The 22513-nt window shown below is 46.7% G+C and overlaps 1 protein-coding gene across 1 annotated transcript; it reads right to left on the bottom strand.

Annotated features, from left to right (window-relative positions):
* Window positions 1–1179: 1179 nt before the first annotated feature.
* Window positions 1180–21415, bottom strand: NIT2 (nitrilase family member 2). The gene is made up of 10 exons (XM_061133977.1): window positions 21327–21415; window positions 16402–16520; window positions 14798–14918; window positions 13327–13415; window positions 8164–8257; window positions 7577–7651; window positions 6442–6520; window positions 4847–4945; window positions 1989–2044; window positions 1180–1660 (listed from the first exon to the last, which is right to left on the bottom strand). Exons 1-10 carry the CDS (start codon window positions 21352–21354, stop codon window positions 1569–1571), a joined length of 852 nt encoding a protein of 283 aa, XP_060989960.1. The 5' UTR covers window positions 21355–21415; the 3' UTR covers window positions 1180–1568.
* Between the last annotated feature and the right edge of the window lie 1098 nt (window positions 21416–22513).

Here is a 22513-nt window from a genome sequence, read left to right as displayed (position 1 = left end):
AACAGACAAAAAACTACAGTATGATTCCACTTGTAGGTAATTTTGGAAAATTCCAACTAGTCTGTAGTGACAAAGCTGACCAGTGACCACCTGGGGATAAGAGTAGCAGCCAGAGAGATTACAAAATATACAAGGAAGCTTTTAGGGGCGGTGAGTATATTCATTATCTTGACTAATGTGGTTTCATGGACATATTCACATCCAATTTTGCCAAATTGTACACTTATTTTTAAAAAGTCATTTGATTTTTCACTGTTGAATCCTTCTGCATATACAGTGCTGTTTTTCAAAGGTTAAATTGAACTCGATAATGTCGTCATTCTTTTTTTTTTTAATATTTATTCATTTATTTGGCTGCACCAGGTCTTAGTTGCAGCATGTGGGATCTAGTTCCCTGACCAGGGATCGAGCCTGGGCCCCCTGCATTGGGAGCTCAGAGTCTTAACCACTGGGCCAGCAGGGAAGTCCCAGATAATGTCGTTATTCTTCCAGCTAACGGGATGTGCATTCATGTATTCTTTTGTTTTAAATTTTACTTTCCAATATGGCAAATATCTATATACATGTAAACAGTGGTGTGCTACAGCAGACTCACACCAGCTCACAAGAGCTAATTACACTTCCAGCTATGTGTTTCGAGGTGTTGTATTGATAGCTTGAATTTGGTAGTAAGTACACCTTGGAAGTTGGGAAATACTTCCACAGAATGGACTTTCTCAGACTGCTGGTCGTTAAGGATCTATCAACCCATCACTAGCTATAATACACATAAAGAAAAGCTCAATGGAATTCTTCAATTTTAATTGTGTAGAAGGATTCTGAAAACCACTAGGCTAAAAACTTGACTTTATCAAGCTAAAAGTGTTACTAAGGAGAAGGGAAAAAAAGAGACTTTCAGACATTCAACCATATTAAGAGAATCTGGCAGCTCACACTTCAGTTGCCTTGACCAAATTATGCCACTGCCAGGGGGCTCATTATTGAAACGTTTCCCTTAAAACAAGCCGGGGGGGGGGGGGGGGGGGGGGGGTGGTCTTAAATCCTTAGCTCCTCCCTGAATTTGAAGAGCCCTAAGGGTGCCAGGGAGGGCGGGGCTGCCATCTCCTCTAGCAAACATCAAGGATCCACCCCACAATTACTCACAGACCAAAATGTAACATTAAGATACTGCTCAAAGACCACGGTTTCTGCATAATGTATTCCAACTCCAGCAATCAGATAAGAGGTTCACCACACAAATACACTTGTATCAGGTGGATCAACCATCAAGGATACCAGGATCTGATATTTTAATAACTGCTTGAGACAACTTGAATATGGAGGATTTAGAGCCGCCCCCCACTCCTCCTCCTGCTCTCCAAAGCCAGCCTGAGTCCTTTTTGACGGTTTTATACGGTGGGGAGAATACCAGCATCAGCTCCAGCATCCCAACAGAACTTCCCTTTCCAGGAAGGGAAAAGGCTGAAATTATTTGAAAAAAAAAAAAAAAAAATTCCATTAAAGAATTCATAAGATTGTTGATTATCATGAAGAAACATATCTTCCTGTTTCATGACATGTTGGAAACATCAGGATTTTTTGGCCTCCACTGCATAGAGGTCTGATCGCTTCTGGCTAAAAATGGGGATTTGCTGGCGTATTTCAGCCAACTTCTTCAGGTCTGCAAAAACAGAAAAGTGCACTATTAGTAGATGTGATTCCTTACTAACAGGAAATTCTTCCCCAAACAGTACAGAAACAACCAGAGCCAGCAACTTACTCATGGGCCTTGTCTGGAGGCACATTCAGCCTGGCACTGCTCCTGGTGTCATTTCAAACCACACCAAGAAAACTCAGGCTGAGACAGAGCCCAGGGCTTAGCCAGAGAACCAAGGATAAACCAAGGAGGGCGGGGCATAAAGGAGGCCCTCCCTGTTCTACAGCTGGAGAACCTGGCCTCGGGGCAGCAGGGACACCAGACACCTAAACTGGGCCAGAGTGAATCTTACCTATATCTGCATACACGATCGTTTCTTCAGTGCCAGCTTTGGCGAGGACCTCCCCCCTGAAAAACATCCAGGGGACAATGAGTCAGTTCCCTGATGTTTGCTGTTATTTACTATCTCTTTTTCCTCCCTATCTCACAGGGCAGAGAGGAAGGACTCTGAGATTTAAAACAAGAAAATATGGGCATAAATTCCTGTGATGCTTCTGAACTGTGGTGCTGGAGAGACTCTTGAGAGTCCCTTGGACTGCAAGGAGATCCAACCAGTCCATCCTAAAGGAGATCAGTCCTGGGTGTTCACTGGAAGGACGGACGCTGAAGCTGAAACTCCAGTACTTTGGCCACCTCATGCGAAGAGCTGACTCACTGGAAAAGACCCTGATGCTGGGAGGGATTGAGGGCAGGAGGAGAAGGGGACGACAGAGGATGAGATGGCTGGATGGCATCACTGACTCGATGGACATGAGTTTGAGTAAACTCCGAGAGTTGGTGATGGACAGGGAGGCCTGGCGTGCATGGGGTTGCAAAGAGTCAGACACGACTGCACGACTGAACTGAACTGAACCACTTAAGTACCTGTGTGGTATTCTGGCAAGCCATGTGGAATCTCTAACTTCCTAATCTATAAAGTGGAAATACGAACTCTGTGAGAACTTAGTGAGAAAATAATTTTTTTTTTTAATCTTGAAGGAATGTGCCTGTTGTGTTTGATGTTCCTTGCCGTGATAAGATATAAAACTGCTGCAAACAATGCTTCTTCAGAACAATTCCTCATAGCTATCTGAGAAGCTGTCTCTTAGGCTACAGTCCTCAGTTTGGCTTGAATAAAACTTTCCTCTTCCTACTATAGATTATTTATTACTTCCACCCTGTCGTGAGAACATTCAAGACCCCTTTCCAAGGGCAGTGTAGCTCTGTTTCCTCACACCTCCCAAGGCTGCTACATAACCCTGGGGATGGAGAGGGAAGGCGTGGGTCTGCCTGGATCTCTGGCCTCGTGTCTGTGATCCTTGGATCCCTATGCTAACGGCTTTTGGGTTTGGAGGGAAAGATTTCGGCCTATGAGGCCTGAGTAGAAGTGGTGGAACCATGCCCTGGCAGGAACCCCACACTGGAACCAACAACACTCCACAAAATCTGAGGAGAACCTGATTTGGAAAACTATTTCCGATGCTGAGTCTCTTGGCCCAAAACAGACCTTCAAAAACAGAGCTGTGGGCACTTCCCTGATGGTCCACTGGTTAAGAAGCTGCCTGCCAACGCAGGGAACACGGGTGCAATCCCTGGTCCAGGAAGACCCCACCTGCCGCTGGGCGACTAAGCCTGTGCTCCACAACATGTAGCAGCCCCCACTTGCCACAACTAGAGAAAGCCTGCAAGCAGCAACGAAGACCCAGCACAGCCAAAACTTAATCATTCATTTAAAAAACACTCTCTGTGACGTTTATCCAGAGCACAAAACAAAATGATGTGATACAGCAAACCACCTGATATAGTAAGTGGCTCCATCTAGGGCCACAGATTTTTGGCACAAGAAGCTACAGACACCATCATTCATGAGGCTTACCCGAATCCTTTTCTAGGCTCTTTCTTCTATTTTTTTCCCCATTTGCCCTGGCACGCAAAGATCTCTACGTTAACCCTAGGCACCTATCACAATGACAAATAAGCCACACAGCTCCCAACCAAATCGGGGAAATTCTGCAAATGAAGAAATACGGGCAAATCTTATGTAACCAGTTGTGTCAAAAGCAGCCAGCCTGATAAGTAAGGGTTCACCAGGAGAACCAGCTGGGAAGCAGACCTGCCCACAAGGTCAGTAAGCCCATCACTAATGTCTGCAGAGGAACCCACATCAGGTTTAAGAAAATTCTGAAGCCAACTCGATCCTTCCAGCCTTCCAATGCACCCCAGATCCTAATATGCAGGAGGCTCACGAGACTCTCCCACTGGCCCTATCTCTCAAGGCCTTCTCCACCACACACGTTCAACTGTGAGTCCTACAAAGTCAGAAGAGAGAAACTCTGGGAACCCCACAGTGACGTGTAAGACTTTGCAGCCTTGTTACTGATATGTTTATCCTGAAATTTTAGAAATACATATCTGTGTGTGTGTGCCTGTAATCATACAGACATACTGAGAAGTAGTGTGGAATAAATCTAAGTTCTGAATTCAAAAGTCTTGGCTCCAAACACCAATTCTAGCCACTTCATCCTGTGAACTTCAAGTCTACCATCTATTAACTGGGCTAGATAAAGATGAGTCCCTGAGAGCTCAAATTGAGATAATGTGTGTGAAAGTACCATGTAAGTTGCACCAATGCCGGTGAGACACGTCTGTCACCATACGGCTGTGTGTATCTGGGCAGACTTCCGTGCTGATTTCCCTAAGTGACAGAATGCTTTACCCTCTGTCAGCGCACAAGTTCACCGTTCCTCTTAATCCAACCCATCCTCCACTCTCCTCTACGCGTTATTATGCAGGGAGCAAAATCCGCAACTCACTCCAGCCCTAGTGACCCGGTCTAAATTTTAACCCAAAGCCAAGAGTTTGGGAGCCTCTTTTACTAAAAAAACCACCCACCCGTGACTTGTGCCTCATCTCCAAGTTTGGTTGACGGTGAACGTCACTCAGAAACTCAGAACAGGGCTGCGGCCGAGCACTCAGTCAGGAGAGCTGGGCCACTTCCCTCACGCACGGCCTTCAAGGGGAAGCTCCTGGCACAGAGCGAGCTAGTGCCCGGGCAGGCCTGTGGGGAGACGGGAGCGGAGGGAGGCGCGGGGTCACTCCGGAACCAGACACCCCACCTGCCCGGGCACCACCCCTCTCCTCAGCGGGCCTGTCCCTGAAGAGCCAACTCACCACGGACTCACCACCGTGCTGTGCCCCCAGGCAACGTAAGAGGCTTTCTCGTCCCGGGCAGGAGATGCCGTGGCCACGTACACCTGGTTATCAACAGCCCTGCAGTAACGACAGAAAAGAGGCAAACCACAGAGAACAGATCTGAGACGCTTTTATCCCGAGTGTCCGGACGCTTCTTTCAAAAACTAGCACAGGACAGGCTGGCTCGGACATGGAAGAAACATTCAAAGCCACAGAACCCTTTCTTCAAAAAAGACCTTACTGCACAAGCTAGTTCTCAACTGGGGCCATTCTGCCCAGCACGGGACTTCTGCCAGGGTCTGGAGCCGTTTCTGACCAGGGCAATCCAGGTGACCAGAGAGAACGGCCCGGCCTCACTGGGACAATACCCCGGGCAGGGTTGCAGGGCCCTTCCACACCAATGGGGCAGTCCCATCACCTCAAATTAGGCAAGAATTCCGGATGGTAGCACGGCTACACCAGGCCACCTGACCCACAGCCCTCTGGGCTCAACCGACAGATTCATACCAGGTCATCCCCGGCTCTCTCCAGCTTTTCCTGCTTTCAACAAAGCAGCATTTATTAATACTCATGGGATCACATATCCCTACCACCTTCCATCATGCAACCAGCCAAACACTTCTACATCCCCTTCCAATAAAAACCACTGTCATCTCCAGATGTGAGCCTCGTGGCCACCCCTGGGCAGAGAGAGGAGAGTACTGACTGGGACGGAGAAAAGGGGAGCGCTCCAAGGGGCTAGTAATGTTCTAGATTTGATCCTGATCACAGGGGAATCCATATGTAAAAATTCACTGATCTGTAAACCTAATCTAGTACACTTTTGTGTAAGTATATAATACCTCAGTTAAAGAAATCTTTTCATGAACAACCCATCATCTCTGAGCAGCATGTCACGGTTTGCAGAGCACCTCACAGTCACATTCCTGTCCCCTTCTGTGTTACACCCACCTCTGCCATCTGCCCTTTGCCACTCCTCGGGCGACTAAGGAAACAGGATCTGTGCCATGCACAGCACAGCCACGCAGCGCTCAGGACTCAGAGGCTAGAAGGACAAGAACCTATCACACACGTCTTGGCAGAGTACCGAGACTGGCAGGAAACCACGGAGGATGGGGTAGCACAAGCGCCCCGTCACAGCACAGGGATGCTGAGTGTGACCGCAGGCCTCCCCCTCGGGCTGTCGGACTAAAGGACCCTTGCCTTTGCCTTGGCTCCAGCCGTGTACACTCCGTGGGTCTCCAATTCTCGGTAAAACCTGCTGGCAACTCTATCAGAGACACAAATCCGTATCTGAACACAGGAAAACCAAATCACTGCCCGCTTGATGCAGTGAACGCTCCTGGAAATGCAGACGTCAGTCCTCAGAATACACAAGCCTGGTGCTGTGGCTTCTGCGGAGGAGCCCACAGCAGACGCCCTCCCCTCGGACGGGAAGACGAAGAGTCGCCTTTGGGAGCTGCCTCTGGGGGCCAGGGCGGCCCGAGTCAGAGGCAGCATTCCGTACGGGGAAGGCTGATGCTTCCACCTAACCGCAAACATTTTCGCAGAGAAACACTGAGATGCTTTCTTACCGGCCTCGCTGAAGCAACTCCCAGTGGGCTGGCCCGGTGGTCAGATTAAAAGCTCCAGGATACACCAGCAGCTGGCAGCCTTGGGGCGAGAAAGGCCAAAGAAGACGGATGCAGGTCGACACCCAAAGACATTAGCCCTCCCTCTGCTCCTTACCTAGTGGGACCAAACTCAAACTCCCCCAATGTGAACAGATTCAGCAGTGTTATGCATGGCTCTGAATTTCTCTAGAGACACACACACAACGCATACACACAAGTACAGTGGTCCTGACAACCACTTTGCAACCAAAGGTGACTTTGCTTGAAAAACGTGGAGAATCTGTCATTCAGACTTCTCTCAGCACCATGGGATGGCTCCCAGGGTCAAGGACCATGTTTTGTGACGTTCATCAGCTGAAATGAGGAGAAGGCTAATTGCCCTACTTCTCACAGCTAAGACCCCACTGAGACAGCCAGCCTGGAGCCCTTGCCCCGCCGCCTTCTGCCGAGCAGGTGTCAAACCGTCTGCACCCACTTCACTTGACAGTGACACGTGAACTAGGGTCAGAGTGCCTCTGGCAGTCTAGTAAGGATGCTGGTATTGTTGAGTATCGTATGAGGAGCTTCGAAAGTTCTCTGTCTGTAATCCTCACATCTTTCCTATGAGAAAACAGAGACCCACAGTTCTCCAGAGATTAATTTACCCGAAGCACTGTGCCAATTAAGGGGCAGAGCTGGAAGCAAAACCCAGAACTTCTCCTGTGCTTCTCCAGGTCGGCAGGATGGTCCTCTGGACCGAAGTGGCACTGACTACCCTTTTGCAGTTCCCAACATCGAGGGCGAGTGAGTGGTGAAAGCCATGTGCAGGCAGACCTACTGCTGGGCCCAAGTGCCTCTCCAGACACGGCAGGAAGGGCTCTGATGGTGGAGCAGACGTTTGGTTTAGGAACATGGCTCCTGCCTTAGCTGTGTGGTGTGTTAAACCACAACCTCCGGAAAGCCACACTGCCCATTCGCAGAAGCAGTCTGAGAACTCACAAAGACGTGGAGATTAAGACCTCCTCCATGTTTTCTGACCAAGGACTCCCACCACCCGCAAAGCCCAGAGCCAACCAATCTCCGAGCACCTACATGACCTAGCCCAAGGCAGCCTCACCTCTCTGTGCGTAGATCTGCGCCAGCTCTGCGAAGCGGATGTCATAGCAGATGCCCAGGCCCACCCTGCAGTAAGCTGTTCTCCAAACAGAAAATGCACAAAGTTAAATCTGAAGCAGGTGCGGCCAGGGAAAGTCTCCAAGATCCAATGGTCACAGAACACTGGCGGGAGTACATGCATGCAGGGCCCGTGGACGGAGAGAACGTGTAAGTTTGCTCCTGCGCGGATTCTGCCTCCTGAGAACATCATTTACGTCAGTAGAGCAGAAATGAGAAATTCACTCTAATTATTAATAAACGTTTATTATCTAAGTGGGAGGGGTTCAGTCATGGCCTAACAGGTACAGGCCGGAAGCTATCACACTAATAAAGGCTGTGACCAGTGGGAAAGCACAATCATGTCAAACCCTTAGTTCTCCACTAAATCCCCCGCTTTCTAGACCTCGGACCATTCTCTGCCCTTCTCCCCCCTGGCCTTGCAGTCAGGTCTCTGTAAAGAAGTTGGGAAGCAACATAATGAGAAACAAAGGACTGCCTGATCCTGGTCTACTGGTCCTGCTGAAAGAGGAGAATTTATCTGGTACGCACGAGTGTCAAAGACAGAGAAACTGTCACCAGGACTCAAGGTTTCCGATTCTTGAAACGTGATCTTCCCAGGAACATCGATGTCAAACAGATGGAGCTGCGACACAAATACAGAGTTCGGTTACCCCCTTTCCGGCAGGGCTCATGGCAGTAACAGCAAACACCTTTCCATGGCCAGCCATGGGGGTGTTCTAAGATCAACTGTGCAAAGGGCAGCCCCAACCTGCCCACAGCCCACCCCACAAGCTGACTGACATCCTATGAAAACGACTTCTAACACAGGGAACTGGAAAAGTCATGCTGCAGGTTGTGTGATCCTTCTTCCCTTGGTGGTGTGCAAATCACCGTCTAGATTTCTTACAGAAAGCAATTAATATGCTGCTTTTTTTAGTCAATATAAATCCTAAATGAAGACTTCTCGGAATCAGAATTAAACTGACACAATGGCAAGGAGAGTGGGCGAGTGATCAAAAGTAGGCAGTTTTCCAAACCCAATGCAGCAAAATATTAAAAAGTCTAACTTCCAAATTGGATTTATTCAAAGAAAGCAAATGTGATTTAACATTTGAAAAATCAAAGTGATTTACCACATGAACATAATAAAGGAGAAAAGTCACATGATCATCCTAAGAGGTGAATGATGAGCATTTGGTAAATTTCTACATCCATTCTTATTCAAGCCTGGCATGCTGCAGTCCATGGGGTCGCAGAGTTGGACATGACTGAGTCACTGAACAACATTCTTATTTAAAAAATAAGAGAGAAAAACTCTTCTAGGATGGGAACCCCTTTAATCTGATAAAGAGAATCTGCAAAAAAAAAAAAAAAAGAAAATCTAAAGAAACCTATTTAAAGGTGAAACATTAAAACCCTTCTCCTGTTGAGACCAGGAACAAGGTAAGTACACCTGCTATTTGACACTGGACCAGAGGTCCTAACCAAAGCAACAAGGCGAAGGAAAAGGATAAAAAGGGTAAAGATTAGAAAGAAAAAATTAAAAGCCATTATTCTCAGATAATAATTGTATACCTAAGGAATGTCAAAGGACATACACAGGTGAATTATTAGAATGAATGAGTTTAAGCAAGGGTATTATATACAAGGTCAATATTTTAAAAATTTGCTGTATGTCTCCTGTAAGACCAGCTTTCTCACAGGTAACCCTGAACTCTGGACAAAACAAAACAAAAATGCAACTACTTAAAAGCACTTGACAATAATCAGAATCAGGCAAAAATTAGAGAGAAGTCAACTTCTGGAAGACAGGATCTAGTGTTGGGTCAGTTTTCCACTTGTTTACAACTTTTATTTGGAAGCAAGGCCCCAGCTGTTGCCAGGAGTGGTGGTCACAACTACCCACCAATACACCAGCCAAGGAATCAGAGGACAGAGCTTCACAGCAGCTGGAAAGTGAGGGGGAAATACTTAAAAGGAGAAAGCAAAAGAAGAGCCCTAAATTTTACATATAAAACCTGTCCAAATCTCTGACTAATCAATGCACTAAAGGTGTCTGGGCCAGACTCTGAGCAGCCCAGCTAGAGCTAAACTTCACAACAGGCAGAGCAGCTGCGGCTGTCACCCACCTCACCAAGGAAGAGTTTGGTCTGTGAGTATGCCCCAACTCCCTACCTGCTCAAATAAAAAACTCAACACTTTTCGGGCGAATGCAATAGAAGTTAGAGTTTCAACAACATATAATCCAATATACAACCCAAAAAATTGGACACACAGAGGTATGACCCAAACTCTTGGAGGAAAGGCAGCAATGGAACAGACCCAGTAAGACCCAGATGTGATCACTACCAAACACGATAAAGCAGCCACTGAAACCAACCTCAAGAAAGTAAAGAAACAGATGCTCTTAACAAACAAACAAAGAGGAAATGCAGGGGAGAATAAAAGCTGTAAAAAAGAGAATGAAATAAAAATGTGAGAAATGAAAAATTCAACATCTGACATTTTTAAAAAATTTCACTGGATTACAGGAGAGGGGAGATTACAGAAGACTCAGTGAACATGAAAGATCAACGGAAGGGAGGTGGGAGGGGGGATCGGGATTGGGAATACATGTAAATCCATGGCTGATTCATATCAATGTATGACAAAACCCACTGGAAAAAAAATAATAATAATAATAATAAAAATTAAAAAAAAATAAATAAATAAAGCAAAAAAAAAAGAAAGATCAATGGAACACATGCAATCTGAAGAAGACAAAGTGCTGCAAAACAAAAATAGAAAACCACAGCCTTGGTGACCGGGTTTGGTGAACAGTATCAAAATTGGAGTCCCATAAGAATCTGAGAATGGGACAGAAAAATATTTAATATTTATTGAACATTTCATTCTAACAATCTCTGCCTTTTAACTGGAGTGGTCACTCTATATTTAATGCTCCCAAGTTTCCCAAATATAGTGAGAAACTAAATTTACACATTAAAGAAACACAAAGCAGGACGGATACAAAAAAAAAAAAACAAAAAACTTGTATCAGGAATGTAAGAATCAAAATACAGAGAACTAAAGATTATGAAAAGACCTTGAAGGCAGGTAAAGAAAAACACGAATTACATGCAGGAGAAGAATACAAATCACCACTGACTTCACACGTGTGTGCATGCTCAGTTTCTTCAGGCATATCTGACTCTGCAACCCCATGGACGTAGCCCACCAGGCTCCTCTGTCCATGGGATTCTCCAGGCAAGAATACTGGAGTGGGTCACCATACCCTCCTCTGGGGGATCTTCCCCAACCCAGAGATCAAACCAACATCTCCTTCATTGGCAGGCAGATTCTTTTACCCACTGAGCCACCTGGGAAGCCCTCCTAACTTTGTATCAGGAGGAAAAAAAGAGGCTAGAAGATAACTGAATAATGAATAATGTCTCTCAAACATCTGAGGGAAAAAAGAAAACTGTCAACCCAGAATTCTATTCCACCAAAAACATCTTTTAAGAATGAAGGCAGAGACTCCCTGGAGGTCCAGTGGCTAAGACGTCACCTTCCACTGCAGGGGGGTGGGGGTTCGACCCCTGGTCAGGGAGCTAAAACCCCACATGCCTTTTGGCCAAAAGACCAAAACATAAGCAACAGAAGCTATACTGCAATAAATTCAAAAAGATTTTAAAAACAGTCCACATCAAAAATATCTTTTAAAAAATGGCAAAGTGAAGATATATTCATAAATAAAACTGAGAGAATTCATACCTAGCAGATGCTTACTTCAAAATGCTAAAGGTCTTTTTGTTTGAAGGTAAACATACCAGACAGAACTAAGATCTTCAGGAAGAAAAGAAAAATACCAGATGTGGTAAACAGTGGGGTAAATATGAAATATTTCTCTTAATTTCTTTAAAATAAAAATGACTATTGAAATTAAAAATTAGTATTTTGTGGGATTTATAATGTATATAGAGGCAATATGTATGACAACCACAGCATAAAGAACCAACAATATAATTGCAAGGTTCATAAATTTTACATGAAGAAGCAGATTATTAACTAAGAAGCCTATGACACGATAAACTGTGTATATTGTAATCCCTAGGGCAACAACTTAGGGAAAAAAAAGCAAACTACTACTCAACTCAAAAGAATGCAGGAAAGAGGAACAAAGGGAAACAGTAATTAAATGTCTACATGCTTAAAATCCAATCATATCAATAATTACATTAAGTACAGAGTGACCACTCCAGTTAAAAGGCAAAGGTTGTCAGAACGAAAAAAGACCCAACTACATGCTGTCTGCAAGAGAAGCATTTAGAACTAAACAGACATTTCTCCAAAGAAGACATACAGATGGCTAACAAACACATGAAAAGATGCTCAACATCACTCATTATTAGAGAAATGCAAATCAAAACCACAATGAGGTACCATTACACGCCAGTCAGGATGGCTGCTATCCAAAAGTCTACAAGCAATAAATGCTGGAGAGGGTGTGGAGAAAAGGGAACCCTCTTACACTGTTGGTGGGAATGCAAACTAGTACAGCAGCTATGGAAAACAGTGTGGAGATTTCTTAAAAAACTGGAAATAGAACTGCCATATGACCCAGCAATCCCACTTCTGGGCATACACACTGAGGAAACCAGATCTGAAAGAGACACGTGCACCCCAATGTTCATCGCAGCACTGTTTATAAAAGCCAGGACATGGAAGCAACCTAGATGCCCATCAGCAGATGAATGGATAAGGAAGCTGTGGTACATATACACCATGGAATATTACTCAGCCGTTAAAAAGAATTCATTTGAATCAGTTCTAATGAGATGGATGAAACTGGAGCCCCTTATACAGAGTGAAGTAAGTCAGAAAGATAAAGATCATTACAGCATACTAACACATATATATGGAATTTAGAAAGATGGTAATGATAACCCTATATGCAAAACAGAAAAAGAGACACAGAAATACAGAACAGACTTTTGAACTCTGTGGGAGAAGGTGAGGGTGGGATGTTTCAAAAGAACAGCATGTATACTATCTATGGTGAAACAGATCACCAGCCCAGGTGGGATGCATGAGACAAGTGCTCGGGCCTGGTGCACTGGGAAGACCCAGAGAAATCGGGTGGAGAGGGAGGTGGGAGGGGGGATCGGGATGGGGAATACATGTAAATCCATGGCTGATTCATGTCAATGTATGACAAAACCCACTACAATACTGTAAAGTAATTAGCCTCCAACTAATAAAAATAAATGAAGAAAAAAAAAAGAGACATTTAGATTGAAAATAGATTAGAAAAAGATGTACCATACAAACAGTAATTAGAAGAAGGCTACAGTGGCTTTACTAATATCAGAGATAAATGTCAAGGCAAACAGTATACCAGAAAAAAAGGACATATCATAATGAGAAGAGGATCAATTTACCAAGAAGACTTAACAATCCTAAGTGTATATGCATGCATTACCACTGCAAAGATGTCAACTCTCCCCTAAGTGATCACTATATGTTTAACACCATCCTAATCAAAATTCCTGTAGGTTTTTCCTTGACCAAAATTGATAGGCTGAGTCTACAGTTTATATCAGCAGGCCAACAGCCACGTATAACCTCCTGTGCCAACTCATCCAGCGTCTGATGTGTGTACCACGGGGCGGGTCCTGGGAACCTCAGCGCGGATTCTCGAGCGGCAGTGAGACCTGCCCACTCCCTACCTACCTTCCTGTGTCTCGCCAGCAGAGCTCCGTCAGGCCCGAACACGGCACAGGTGTTATACAATCTCCCAGCATCCTCTTCAGGAATGGACCCTTTCGTTGAGAAAGAAACAGAGAAAAAGACGCAGAGAGACACAGAAAACATTCTGAATGAAGCATCCTTTCATAACAGGACAGAGCCTTGTTAAAGTTTACTCTCTTCTTGGGTCCAGCAATAAAGTTTACTGTCTTCTAGGGGTTATTTAATCATGATTTTTTCTTCTTGAGTACCATTTTTCAGAGACCAACTTCAGAGTGTGGGTGAAATGTAATTAAGTCAGAGGCCAAAGAAAGGTTTTAAAACTAATCAAACTATTCCTCAGTTCAGCTTTGCTCTTGAAGAATACTTAACCTGAAGCATTAGTGCAACACAGGGAGCTCACAGTTGCTCAACTTAAACCCACCAGGTCCTGCAACGTAACTGTATCCAAAAAGGCCTTAACGTGGGAAGGGATGCCAGTGTTTCCGTCACTAAATATGGTGCCTGTCGTTCCAACTCTGCTTGCTCTGTCCTCTTTTCTCTACCCCTTATTTATGTCTAATTCTCACTCTATCAGGATACATAAATAATTTTGTTTACTGTATTAAACAGAGTTTTACTGTATTTTTATGTAAACAAATAGAACATTTTTATTTAAACAAGCCACATAAAGCTACTTCTTAAAAATTATAGTTGATTTACAATATTACACTAGTTTCAGGCTTTCAACATAATGATTCAATTTTTTTTAAAATTGCACTCCATTTAAAATTACAAAACGGTGGTTTTATTTCTAAGTGCTGCACAATATATTCTTGTTACTTATTTATTTTATACATAGTTGTTTCAGTCTCGTCCCATCCCTAATTCCCCCTCCCCTTTGCCCTCTCCCCACAGGTAGCCACTATTTTGTTCTGTGAGTCTGTCTCTGTTTTATTATGTACATTCGTTTTCTTGTTTTAAATCTCACATGTAAATGATAGCATACAGAATTTGTCTTTCTCTGACTTACTTCACTAAGCCTAAAACTCTAAGCTACCTTAGATGTCAGTGGTCTCTTTATGGAGGAAATAAAAAGAAATTCTTAACACTGTATTAAAGACTTTCAGATACAGTTTTTCTTTCCACATTTCCACCTGCCCTTGTACCCCCAGAGAATATTTTCAGCCATTTAGTGTGTGTCCTTGAACAATATTCACTATGCCTTAATACATAAATACATATAAAAATACACAGTCTTTTATGTGGATCATTAATCTATAGGGAAGGATCTGTTCATTTCACACCAAACTTGCTCGTTTTCCACCAAAGTATGTCTTGAAGATCCCTCCACAATCCTACATAGACAGATCTACCTCATTGTGTTCAATGGCTAATTTGTATTCCATGGTTCAAATGAAACAATAGTTTCTCAGATGCTTTTTTAGGCCATTATACCTTGAAGGTAGGAAGTTACCTCCAATGACATACATGCTGCACTCCTTTGCCACTTCAGAAAGCTTCTGTGTGGAGTCACCAGGAATTTTCTCTGCATATTCAGGAAAATATTTTGTGCCATATGGAGAATTAAAGCATTCCTAGAATAATGTTGGAAGAGAAAAAAGGGGGGGGAACCCAACTTATTTTAAAGTCCTCCTGTAAAAAGACATAGTTCTCAAAGAGGTAAAAAAATACCACTGATAAGAAAAACACAGACACCTTAGGCTGAAGAGCCTGTGGCCACAGACAGGACTCGGCCCCAGGCTCAGATGGGGCTGGAGTCTGTGCTCAACCGGAAGCTGTCACCTTGGCAAAAAGCTGCGCGTGTCTCTCCCTGAATCCACAGAACCACGCCTCCCCAGTGTCAGGCACCCAGGACCCACGACCACCGGGCTTACTCGCAGGATTGGAGGTGTTAAGATGAATGCCGAGTCTCAAAACTATTATTAACTACGTAAAGCAATAAAGCCTGTGTTTTTTTAAAAATACAGAAGCTGTGAAACCCACCGAGGTTAAGACATTTCCTCGTGTATATGGGGGACACGAGGGGATGTTTCTAAGCTCCCTTCCAGCGCCATCATTCTGATCCTGCAAACTCTCTCACTCCCCTGAATGTGTCTCAACAGCTCTGCGATAAAAGAAAACTCATGGAATTTCACCTCCAGTTCATTAATTTACATTCACTGGGACTGCTTGTCTGTGCTAGGAAACTCAAGGCCGAGGATCACCAGCTTGTAGAAGACCCGTTAGGTCCAGGGGACACATGCAGAATTCAAGTGCTTTCACTCCTGGCCTTTAGGCTCTGACCCCCAGCAAACTAAACCAGCAAGAGGCCATGACTGGATACAAGCACAGGTGAGTCCCACCACTGGAGCAACATGAAGACCTCAAGCGCCCCTGCTGACGACTCCTGTTCACTGGCCTCACTGGTAAATGGCCCCCGGAGCCTAGAATATCAATACAAGCTAGCCCTGAAGAGTCTCCAGGGCTTACAGAGGGCTGCCTCCTCCCCACCATGAGGGCGGGGACGGTCAGGAACAGTTCCACCGCTCACCCCTGCAGGCCTCTGCCAGCAGAAGGGGCCGGTAGGTGCATCTTCTGACCAATGTGGGACTGTCCGTGGGGCTGACCCTGTACCTGTTGACAAACAAATGTGGCCCCATCTTCAGCTGATCCTGTTTTAAACAGGTCACCTAGCAAAGCGATGCAGCATCCTTTGGCTCACTACATAACTACAGGCTTCCTAACAATTTTAACAATTTTTTTTTAAATGTTGGAAGCTCAGTGCTAAAATCAGTGTCCTGGTCTCGTGAAGACTAGATTATCCAAGCAGAGAAGATAAGTACCTGAGGCACTGAGTATTTTGGATTTAGGTAAGTCCCTCTGACTCCGAGGCTTCTGAACCGAGCAGGTGACTTAAAGTTAAAGACCTGTCACCAAGCTGGCACGTCCTATCACAAAGACCCTTGCTAGGTCATCTTCCATATGGACGAGGAACCATCCTGGGGTCCAAAGGGAGTAAGCAGACACCACAGTACTGGGACGACAGTGCTCAGAAAGGGGTGGCCACCCTAGACTTACAGGCAGGGAGACTATCTGGGCTCCTTGCTTCGATGCCTCCCGGATGAGGCCACAGGCTCGAGTGAGGTTCTCTGACTTGATGGAAGACACCTGAAGCTGGATGAGGGCCAAGCGGAAAGCTGAGGAGGAAGACAGAAGAGAAGAGCGGTCAGGAGATCTGACAGCAGTTCTCAAAGGAGGGTAAGTCTGACCCCCAGGACATGTGGCAGCGTCTAGAGACGCATGATGGCCATGATGGCTGGCATGCTACTGACTATATCCGGTGGGCAGAGGTCAGGGACACTACCAAATGTGCCACAAGGCATACGACAGTCCCCGATGACAGAGAATTATCCACCCTGGGTTGGAAAGATTCCTTGGAGGAGGGCAGGGCAGTTCACTCCAGTATTCTTGCTTGGAGAATCCCATGAACAGAGGAGCCTGGCAGGCTACGGTCCACGGGGTCACAAGGAGTCAGATACAACTTAGTAACTAAAACAGCAGCAGTAAACGTCAACAGTGCTGGGGCTGAATAACCTTGAGACAGACCCACAGCCTGAGCAAAGCCTACTCCAGGCACAAGGATCTGAAGTGAAGCCAGCAGGGCCGGCCTCTCCCGTACAAGGAGAGAGGAGATTGGGCTTGAATAGGGAACTATCCCTTATCCTGCGACCCCGGGCCCTGGTCCATCCTCAGTCCAGCAGGTGAAGCCTCTCTGGCGGTCCCCGCCCCACCGTGAGCCCAAAGGAAGCCGCCACACCTAGCTAAGCATCCCCATCGCCAGCCAGGACACGGTGCCACTGGCAGACGGGGAGCCTGGCAGCCGGTGGGCCGCACACGTGCCACAGAGGGGGACCCTGGGAGGGCCTGCCCGCCCCCCGTGAATCTCCCGGTGCCCAGAGGAGCACATCATTAAGTAGCAAACGAAAAGCACCATGAAAGACTGAAACACCGTGGGAGGAAAACCAAACAGCACTTCCTGCTGTCTGAACTAGGGGCTCCACATTTTCATGGGAGACCCGAGTCTCACGAATCAAGCAAGCGGACCTGGTGTCAGCCTGGGGGCAAGGTCACCAGTTCCCCCGGGCTTATTCCTTTCTTGAGGTTGTTACCACATCCGACACATGCTTTTCCCATAGAGCTCTCTCTTAGCTCTCACAATAATCACCTTGACTGGTTAATAGTCCTCTATATAAATCTTTTCCTGTTCAAGGGACTAGTGTGGTTTCCAAGTCCTGCCTGGACACTTACTGACAGTTTCTGCTCATGGTCTTGATAGAAGACTACATTAAAGGTTCCCAACCAAGATATAACCCACAAAGCTCTGCAAAACTTCCGGAATTATCTGTAATGGCCTGGCCTTGCTTCCCTACCCCAACTCTGCTGTGGAGTCTAAAAATCCCACCCTTAGTGACTTCCCTGAGTATCTCTCATGTACCTGTAAAAACATCCCCAGGGAAGCAACACTGACAGACTCTGGCCTTTGATGAAGACCTGCTTGGCTCGGGGTTAACCCTAAAAATAGGAAAACTCAATGTCCATTCCTTGTTGTCATTCAGTCGCTCAGTCGAGTCTGACTCTTTGCGACCCTATGGACTGCAGCACGCCAGGCCTCCCCGTCTATCACCAACTCCCAGAGCTTGCTCAAACTCATGTCCTTCAAGTCGCTGATGCCATCCAGCCATCTCATCCTCTGTCGTCCCCTTCTCCTGCCTTCACTTTCCCAGCACCAGGGTCTTTTCCAGTGAGTCAGCTCTTCACATCACGTGGCCAAAGTATTGGAGCTTCAGCCTCAGCATCAGTCCTTCCAATGAATATTCAGAACTGATTTCCTTTAGAATGCACTGGTTGGATCTCCTTGCAGTCCACAGGACTCTCAAAAGTCTTCTCCAAAACCACAGTTCAAAAGCATCAATTCTTAGGCACTCAGCCTTCTTTATGGTCCAACTATCAAATCCATACATGACTACTGGAAAAACCATAACTCTAACTATTTGGATGTTTGTTGACAAAGTAATGTCTCTGTTTTTTAATATGCTAAGTTTGTCATACCTTTTTTTCCAAGAAGCAAGCATCTTTTAATTTTATGGCTGCAGTCACCGTCTGTGGTGCTTTTGCAGCCCAAGAAAATAAAGTCTGCCACTGTTTCCATTGTTTCCCCATCTACTTGCCATGAAGTGATGGGACTGGGATGCCATGATTGTAGTTTTTTGAATGTTGAGTTTTAAATCAGCTTTTTCACTCTCCTCTTTCACCTTCATCAACAGGCTCTTTAGTTTCTCTTGGCTTTTTGCCATAAGGGTGGTATCATCTGCATATCTGAGGTTATTGATACTTCTCCCAGCAATCTTGATTCCGGGCTTCTGCTTCATCCAGCCCGGCATTTTGCATGATGTACTCTGCATAAAAGTTAAATAAGCAGGGTGACAATATACAGCCTTGATGTCCATTCCTTGGTTTCTCCTAAATACAATGAGAAGAACTAAACTGAACCTGGAACGCAGCTTGTCAAATAGTTTCAAAGAATGGATGAAAACAAAACAGGAAACCAAAGCTGGGATGATTACTTTGGGGCAAACAGCCCAGGCTGGCACCAGAACATCACAGACTCCATGATGTCCCCACTGTAACTGAGAGGTGGGGCTTTGTCTCTGCTTCTGCGGGAAGGTAAGCTGAGATCCTCCATGGCTCTTTGATGGCTTCCTCTCCCCGCTCCCACCCGGGAAGGCAGCTCTTCAGGACCAGGGTGGGAACAGGCCGCCATCGTGTAAAACACCCACTCCACAGAGGGGCCAAGGCAGGACAGTTCCACCACTGCAGAGTTCCTTGAGGCAGAGGATGGGATCCCAGTCACTTCCTCTCAACTGCAAAATGAACACACTTTTCACTTTCTGGTCCCTAGTAGTAGTGTTAGTCACTCAGCCGTGCCCATCTCTTTGCAACACCCACGGACTGTAGCCCACCAGGGTCCTCTGTCCGTGGGATTTTCCAGGCAACAATACTGGAGTGGGTTGCCATTTCCTTCTCCAGGGGATCTTCCCCACCCAGGGATTGAACCCAAGTCTCCTGCGTTACGAGTAGATACGTTACCGTCTGAGCCACAGGGAAGTCATTGGGTCCCTGACTATACTATACTAATCTTTGATTGTTAGATTATAATGAATAGTTCATGTCCCTGGCTATACTAACATTCATTGTAATCTAACAATCAAGGACTCACCAAGGGGAAGGATAAAACATCTTAAGCAAAGAGACCAACAGGGAAACAGCATAGGGAACGCGCAGGTCTTTTACGCACATAAGCATCTGTGCGTTATCGTTGGCGGTATTTTGTAGATGAAGAAATAAGAGGCTTGCAGAGGGAAAGGTCCAAGAAACCAGTCAAAAAAGTAACTGGCACAGCCACAATCAAGCCAAAATCTGCACTGCAGACAGGAGGGGCGCCTTGTTTGTTGCTGGATGCGTGGGGGAAGTCGTGTAACTTGAAAACACTCCTCAATGGAGTCAGATCAACGCTGCCCTCAACCCCGCCAACAACCACAGCTCTTAAAGTTTATTAGTCTCTTCTGAAAGATACAGTCTCACTCAGAAGGAGGTGTGTTAAAGGACTTCTATACTCCAATCCTAGAGGTTGATTCAGGCACCAGCTTGCACTGCACTCCAGGATGTTGAAATGAAAATCAGAGAGCACTCCCACAAACACTACCACCTTGAGAGCCTCGCAAGACCTCAGTAGGAACAGTTTATGTTCATTTTAAAGGCGGGAAACTGAGGTCCAAAGCGATCAAATGACTTGTTGACATGGGCTGCGCCAAGACTGTAATAATCCAGGTCTCCAGGCTTTTAAAGCCCAGAGCACTCTACTGCCTCATGTAAAAGAATCAGGCACAGACTTGGGAACAGAGCCAGAACCTCATCCCTGGGGCTGATCCTGAGTGGGGATGTGTAAGCAACACGTGACACAAGCGTACTCAGCTGTGTCCGACTCTATGGACCCCGTGGACTGTATCCCACAAGGCTCCTCTGTCCGTGGGATTTCCCAGGCAAGAATACTGAGGTGAGTTGCCATTTCCTTCTCCAGGGGATCTTTTCCACCCAGGGATCAAACCTGCCTCTCCTGCAAAGGCAGGTGGATTCTTTTACCTCTGAGCCACCTGGGACGCCCCCAAGAAACATGTTAATACCTAACCTGAAAGTTCAAGGTCCAGGTGCAGAAATAAACTGCCCATATTTGTTGTCGTTGTTGTTCCAGAGAAGGCGGCATTGCCCAGTGGGTGTGAGGGGGGCGCAGTGTGGAGCAAATTAACGAGTTCACTTACCACACAAGCCCGAATCAAAGAAAACAGGCGCTTCATTTTCCCCTGACAGGGCTCAAATCACAAATAATCAGGGCTGGTGCCTTTGCAAAACCCAAGTTCAAACCAATCTAACACTAGCAGCAACCTCCAAGAATCCCACGGGACAGGCTCTCACACTTGAGGTTTCCTAAGTACTGACAGCTTTACTGAAAGTGCACAGTCTTCGGGTCGTGGAGCGGGGGTGGCGGCAGGGAATACGAAAGACCAGCTGGGAGGGTGCGGAATTTGCATTCGAAATAAGCACCCTTCCCGCGCCGATGAATTCGGTGCGGACTGGCCCGGAACGCTCGTGGAATCTGCCTCACGTATCACACGAGCCCGCGGGGCGGGGAGCAAGGCGCGGGCCCTTCCGGCGCGCGGGGCCGGCGCTCCCGCGACCCCGCGGGCCCTTTCGGAAGCCCAGGGTCCCCGGCGGGCGCCGCGCTGCGCTCCGCGGCCTCCTCCCCGCCCCACGAACACCAGAGCAGAGAAGGCCAAGGGCGCGGCGGGGACGAGAGATGGAGAGAGGGGCTGAAGGGCGAGACGCTCCGCTGGCGTCGCCCCTGACGCCTCCACTCCGGCCCGAGCTTGGGCCGCAGCGTTACTTACAGGCCATGGCTCTGCCGAGAAGCACCATGGGTACTGCCGGCTGAGCGCAGGTCTCTGCGCCAAGGCCGCGGCGCGGGCGCCGCCGCCGCGAGGGGCGGGGCCAAGCGGCGCGTCCGGGGGCGGGGCTTCATCGCCCGATGCCCCGCCTCTCGCCCCGCCCCGTCCCTGGGCCTTTTGTCTGGGCTCAAAGGTTGTCTTCTTTCCAGCGCGCCTCAAATACCTGTTAATCTCTTGCTATTTCAGTAACATCCTTGTAGTCAGATACAGAAAGGCAAGGGACAACCTAAATCGGGGTGGTGTGCTAGTAACTGCTTAACAACCGGCCTCTCCGAGTCTCAGCGAAAGGACTGAACCTCTTGCTAGTTGAATCACGTCTGTGGCCAGGGGAGATACCTTACCTTATACTGATTGTTGTTCGGTCGCTCAGTCGTTCAGACAGAATATTGTCAACAGCAGTTCAGTCCTGCAAGGAAATCCAACCAGTCCATCCTAAAAGGAGATCAGTCCTGAGTGTTCATTGGAAGGACTGATGTTGAAGCTGAAACTCCAATACACTGGCCACCTGATGAGAAGAGCTGACTCATTTGAAAAGACCCTGATGCTGGGAAAGATGGACGGCAGGAGGAGAAGGGGACGACAAAGGATGAGATGGTTGGATGGCATCACCAACTCAATGGACACGAGTTTGGGTAAACTCCAGGAGTTGGTGATGGACAGGGGGGCCTGGCGTGCTGCGGTCCATGGGGTCACGGAGAGTCAGACAGGACACAGCAACTGAACTGAATATGCTGAAATCTGCTAATGCTGTTTTAGGACATTTGCATTTCTTAGGATTGATTTTTAATTTTTGTGTTTGCGTTTTTGTCAAATTTGGGGAATCAAAAAATAATAAAACAAAAACTTGCTACCCTTTAAAATTTTTTAAGTATTTTTGGCTGTCCTGGACCTAGTTGCCACACAGGTTTTTCTCTAGTTGCAGTGAGTGGGGCTACTCACCTGTTTCAGTGTGCTGGCTCATTGTCGTGGCTTCTCTTGTTGTGGAGCACAGGCTCTCGGGTGCAGGGTCTTCAGTAGTTGCAGGTCCCAGGCTTTAAGGCACAGGCTCAGTAATTCTGGCACACAGCTCAGTTGCTCCATGGCATGTGGGATCTTCCCAGATCAGGGACTGAACGGGCGTCCCCTGCATT

Source organism: Dama dama, chromosome 31, assembly GCF_033118175.1.
Source record: "Dama dama isolate Ldn47 chromosome 31, ASM3311817v1, whole genome shotgun sequence".
Classification (NCBI taxonomy): domain Eukaryota; kingdom Metazoa; phylum Chordata; class Mammalia; order Artiodactyla; family Cervidae; genus Dama; species Dama dama.
The sequence above is the reverse complement of the archived record's forward strand: the minus strand, read 5'-3'. Positions and strand labels throughout refer to the sequence as shown.

Coding starts and splice junctions, on each gene's coding strand:
- NIT2 (XM_061133977.1), bottom strand. CDS start 21,354: ATGGTGCTTCTCGGCAGAGCCATGGCCT. Junction 14,919..16,401: donor CCCAGATAGTCTCCCTGCCT/GTAAGTCTAGGG, acceptor ACATTATTCTAG/GAATGCTTTAATTCTCCATA. Junction 4,946..6,441: donor GAGTTGCTTCAGCGAGGCCG/GTAAGAAAGCAT, acceptor TCGTTACTGCAG/GGCTGTTGATAACCAGGTGT.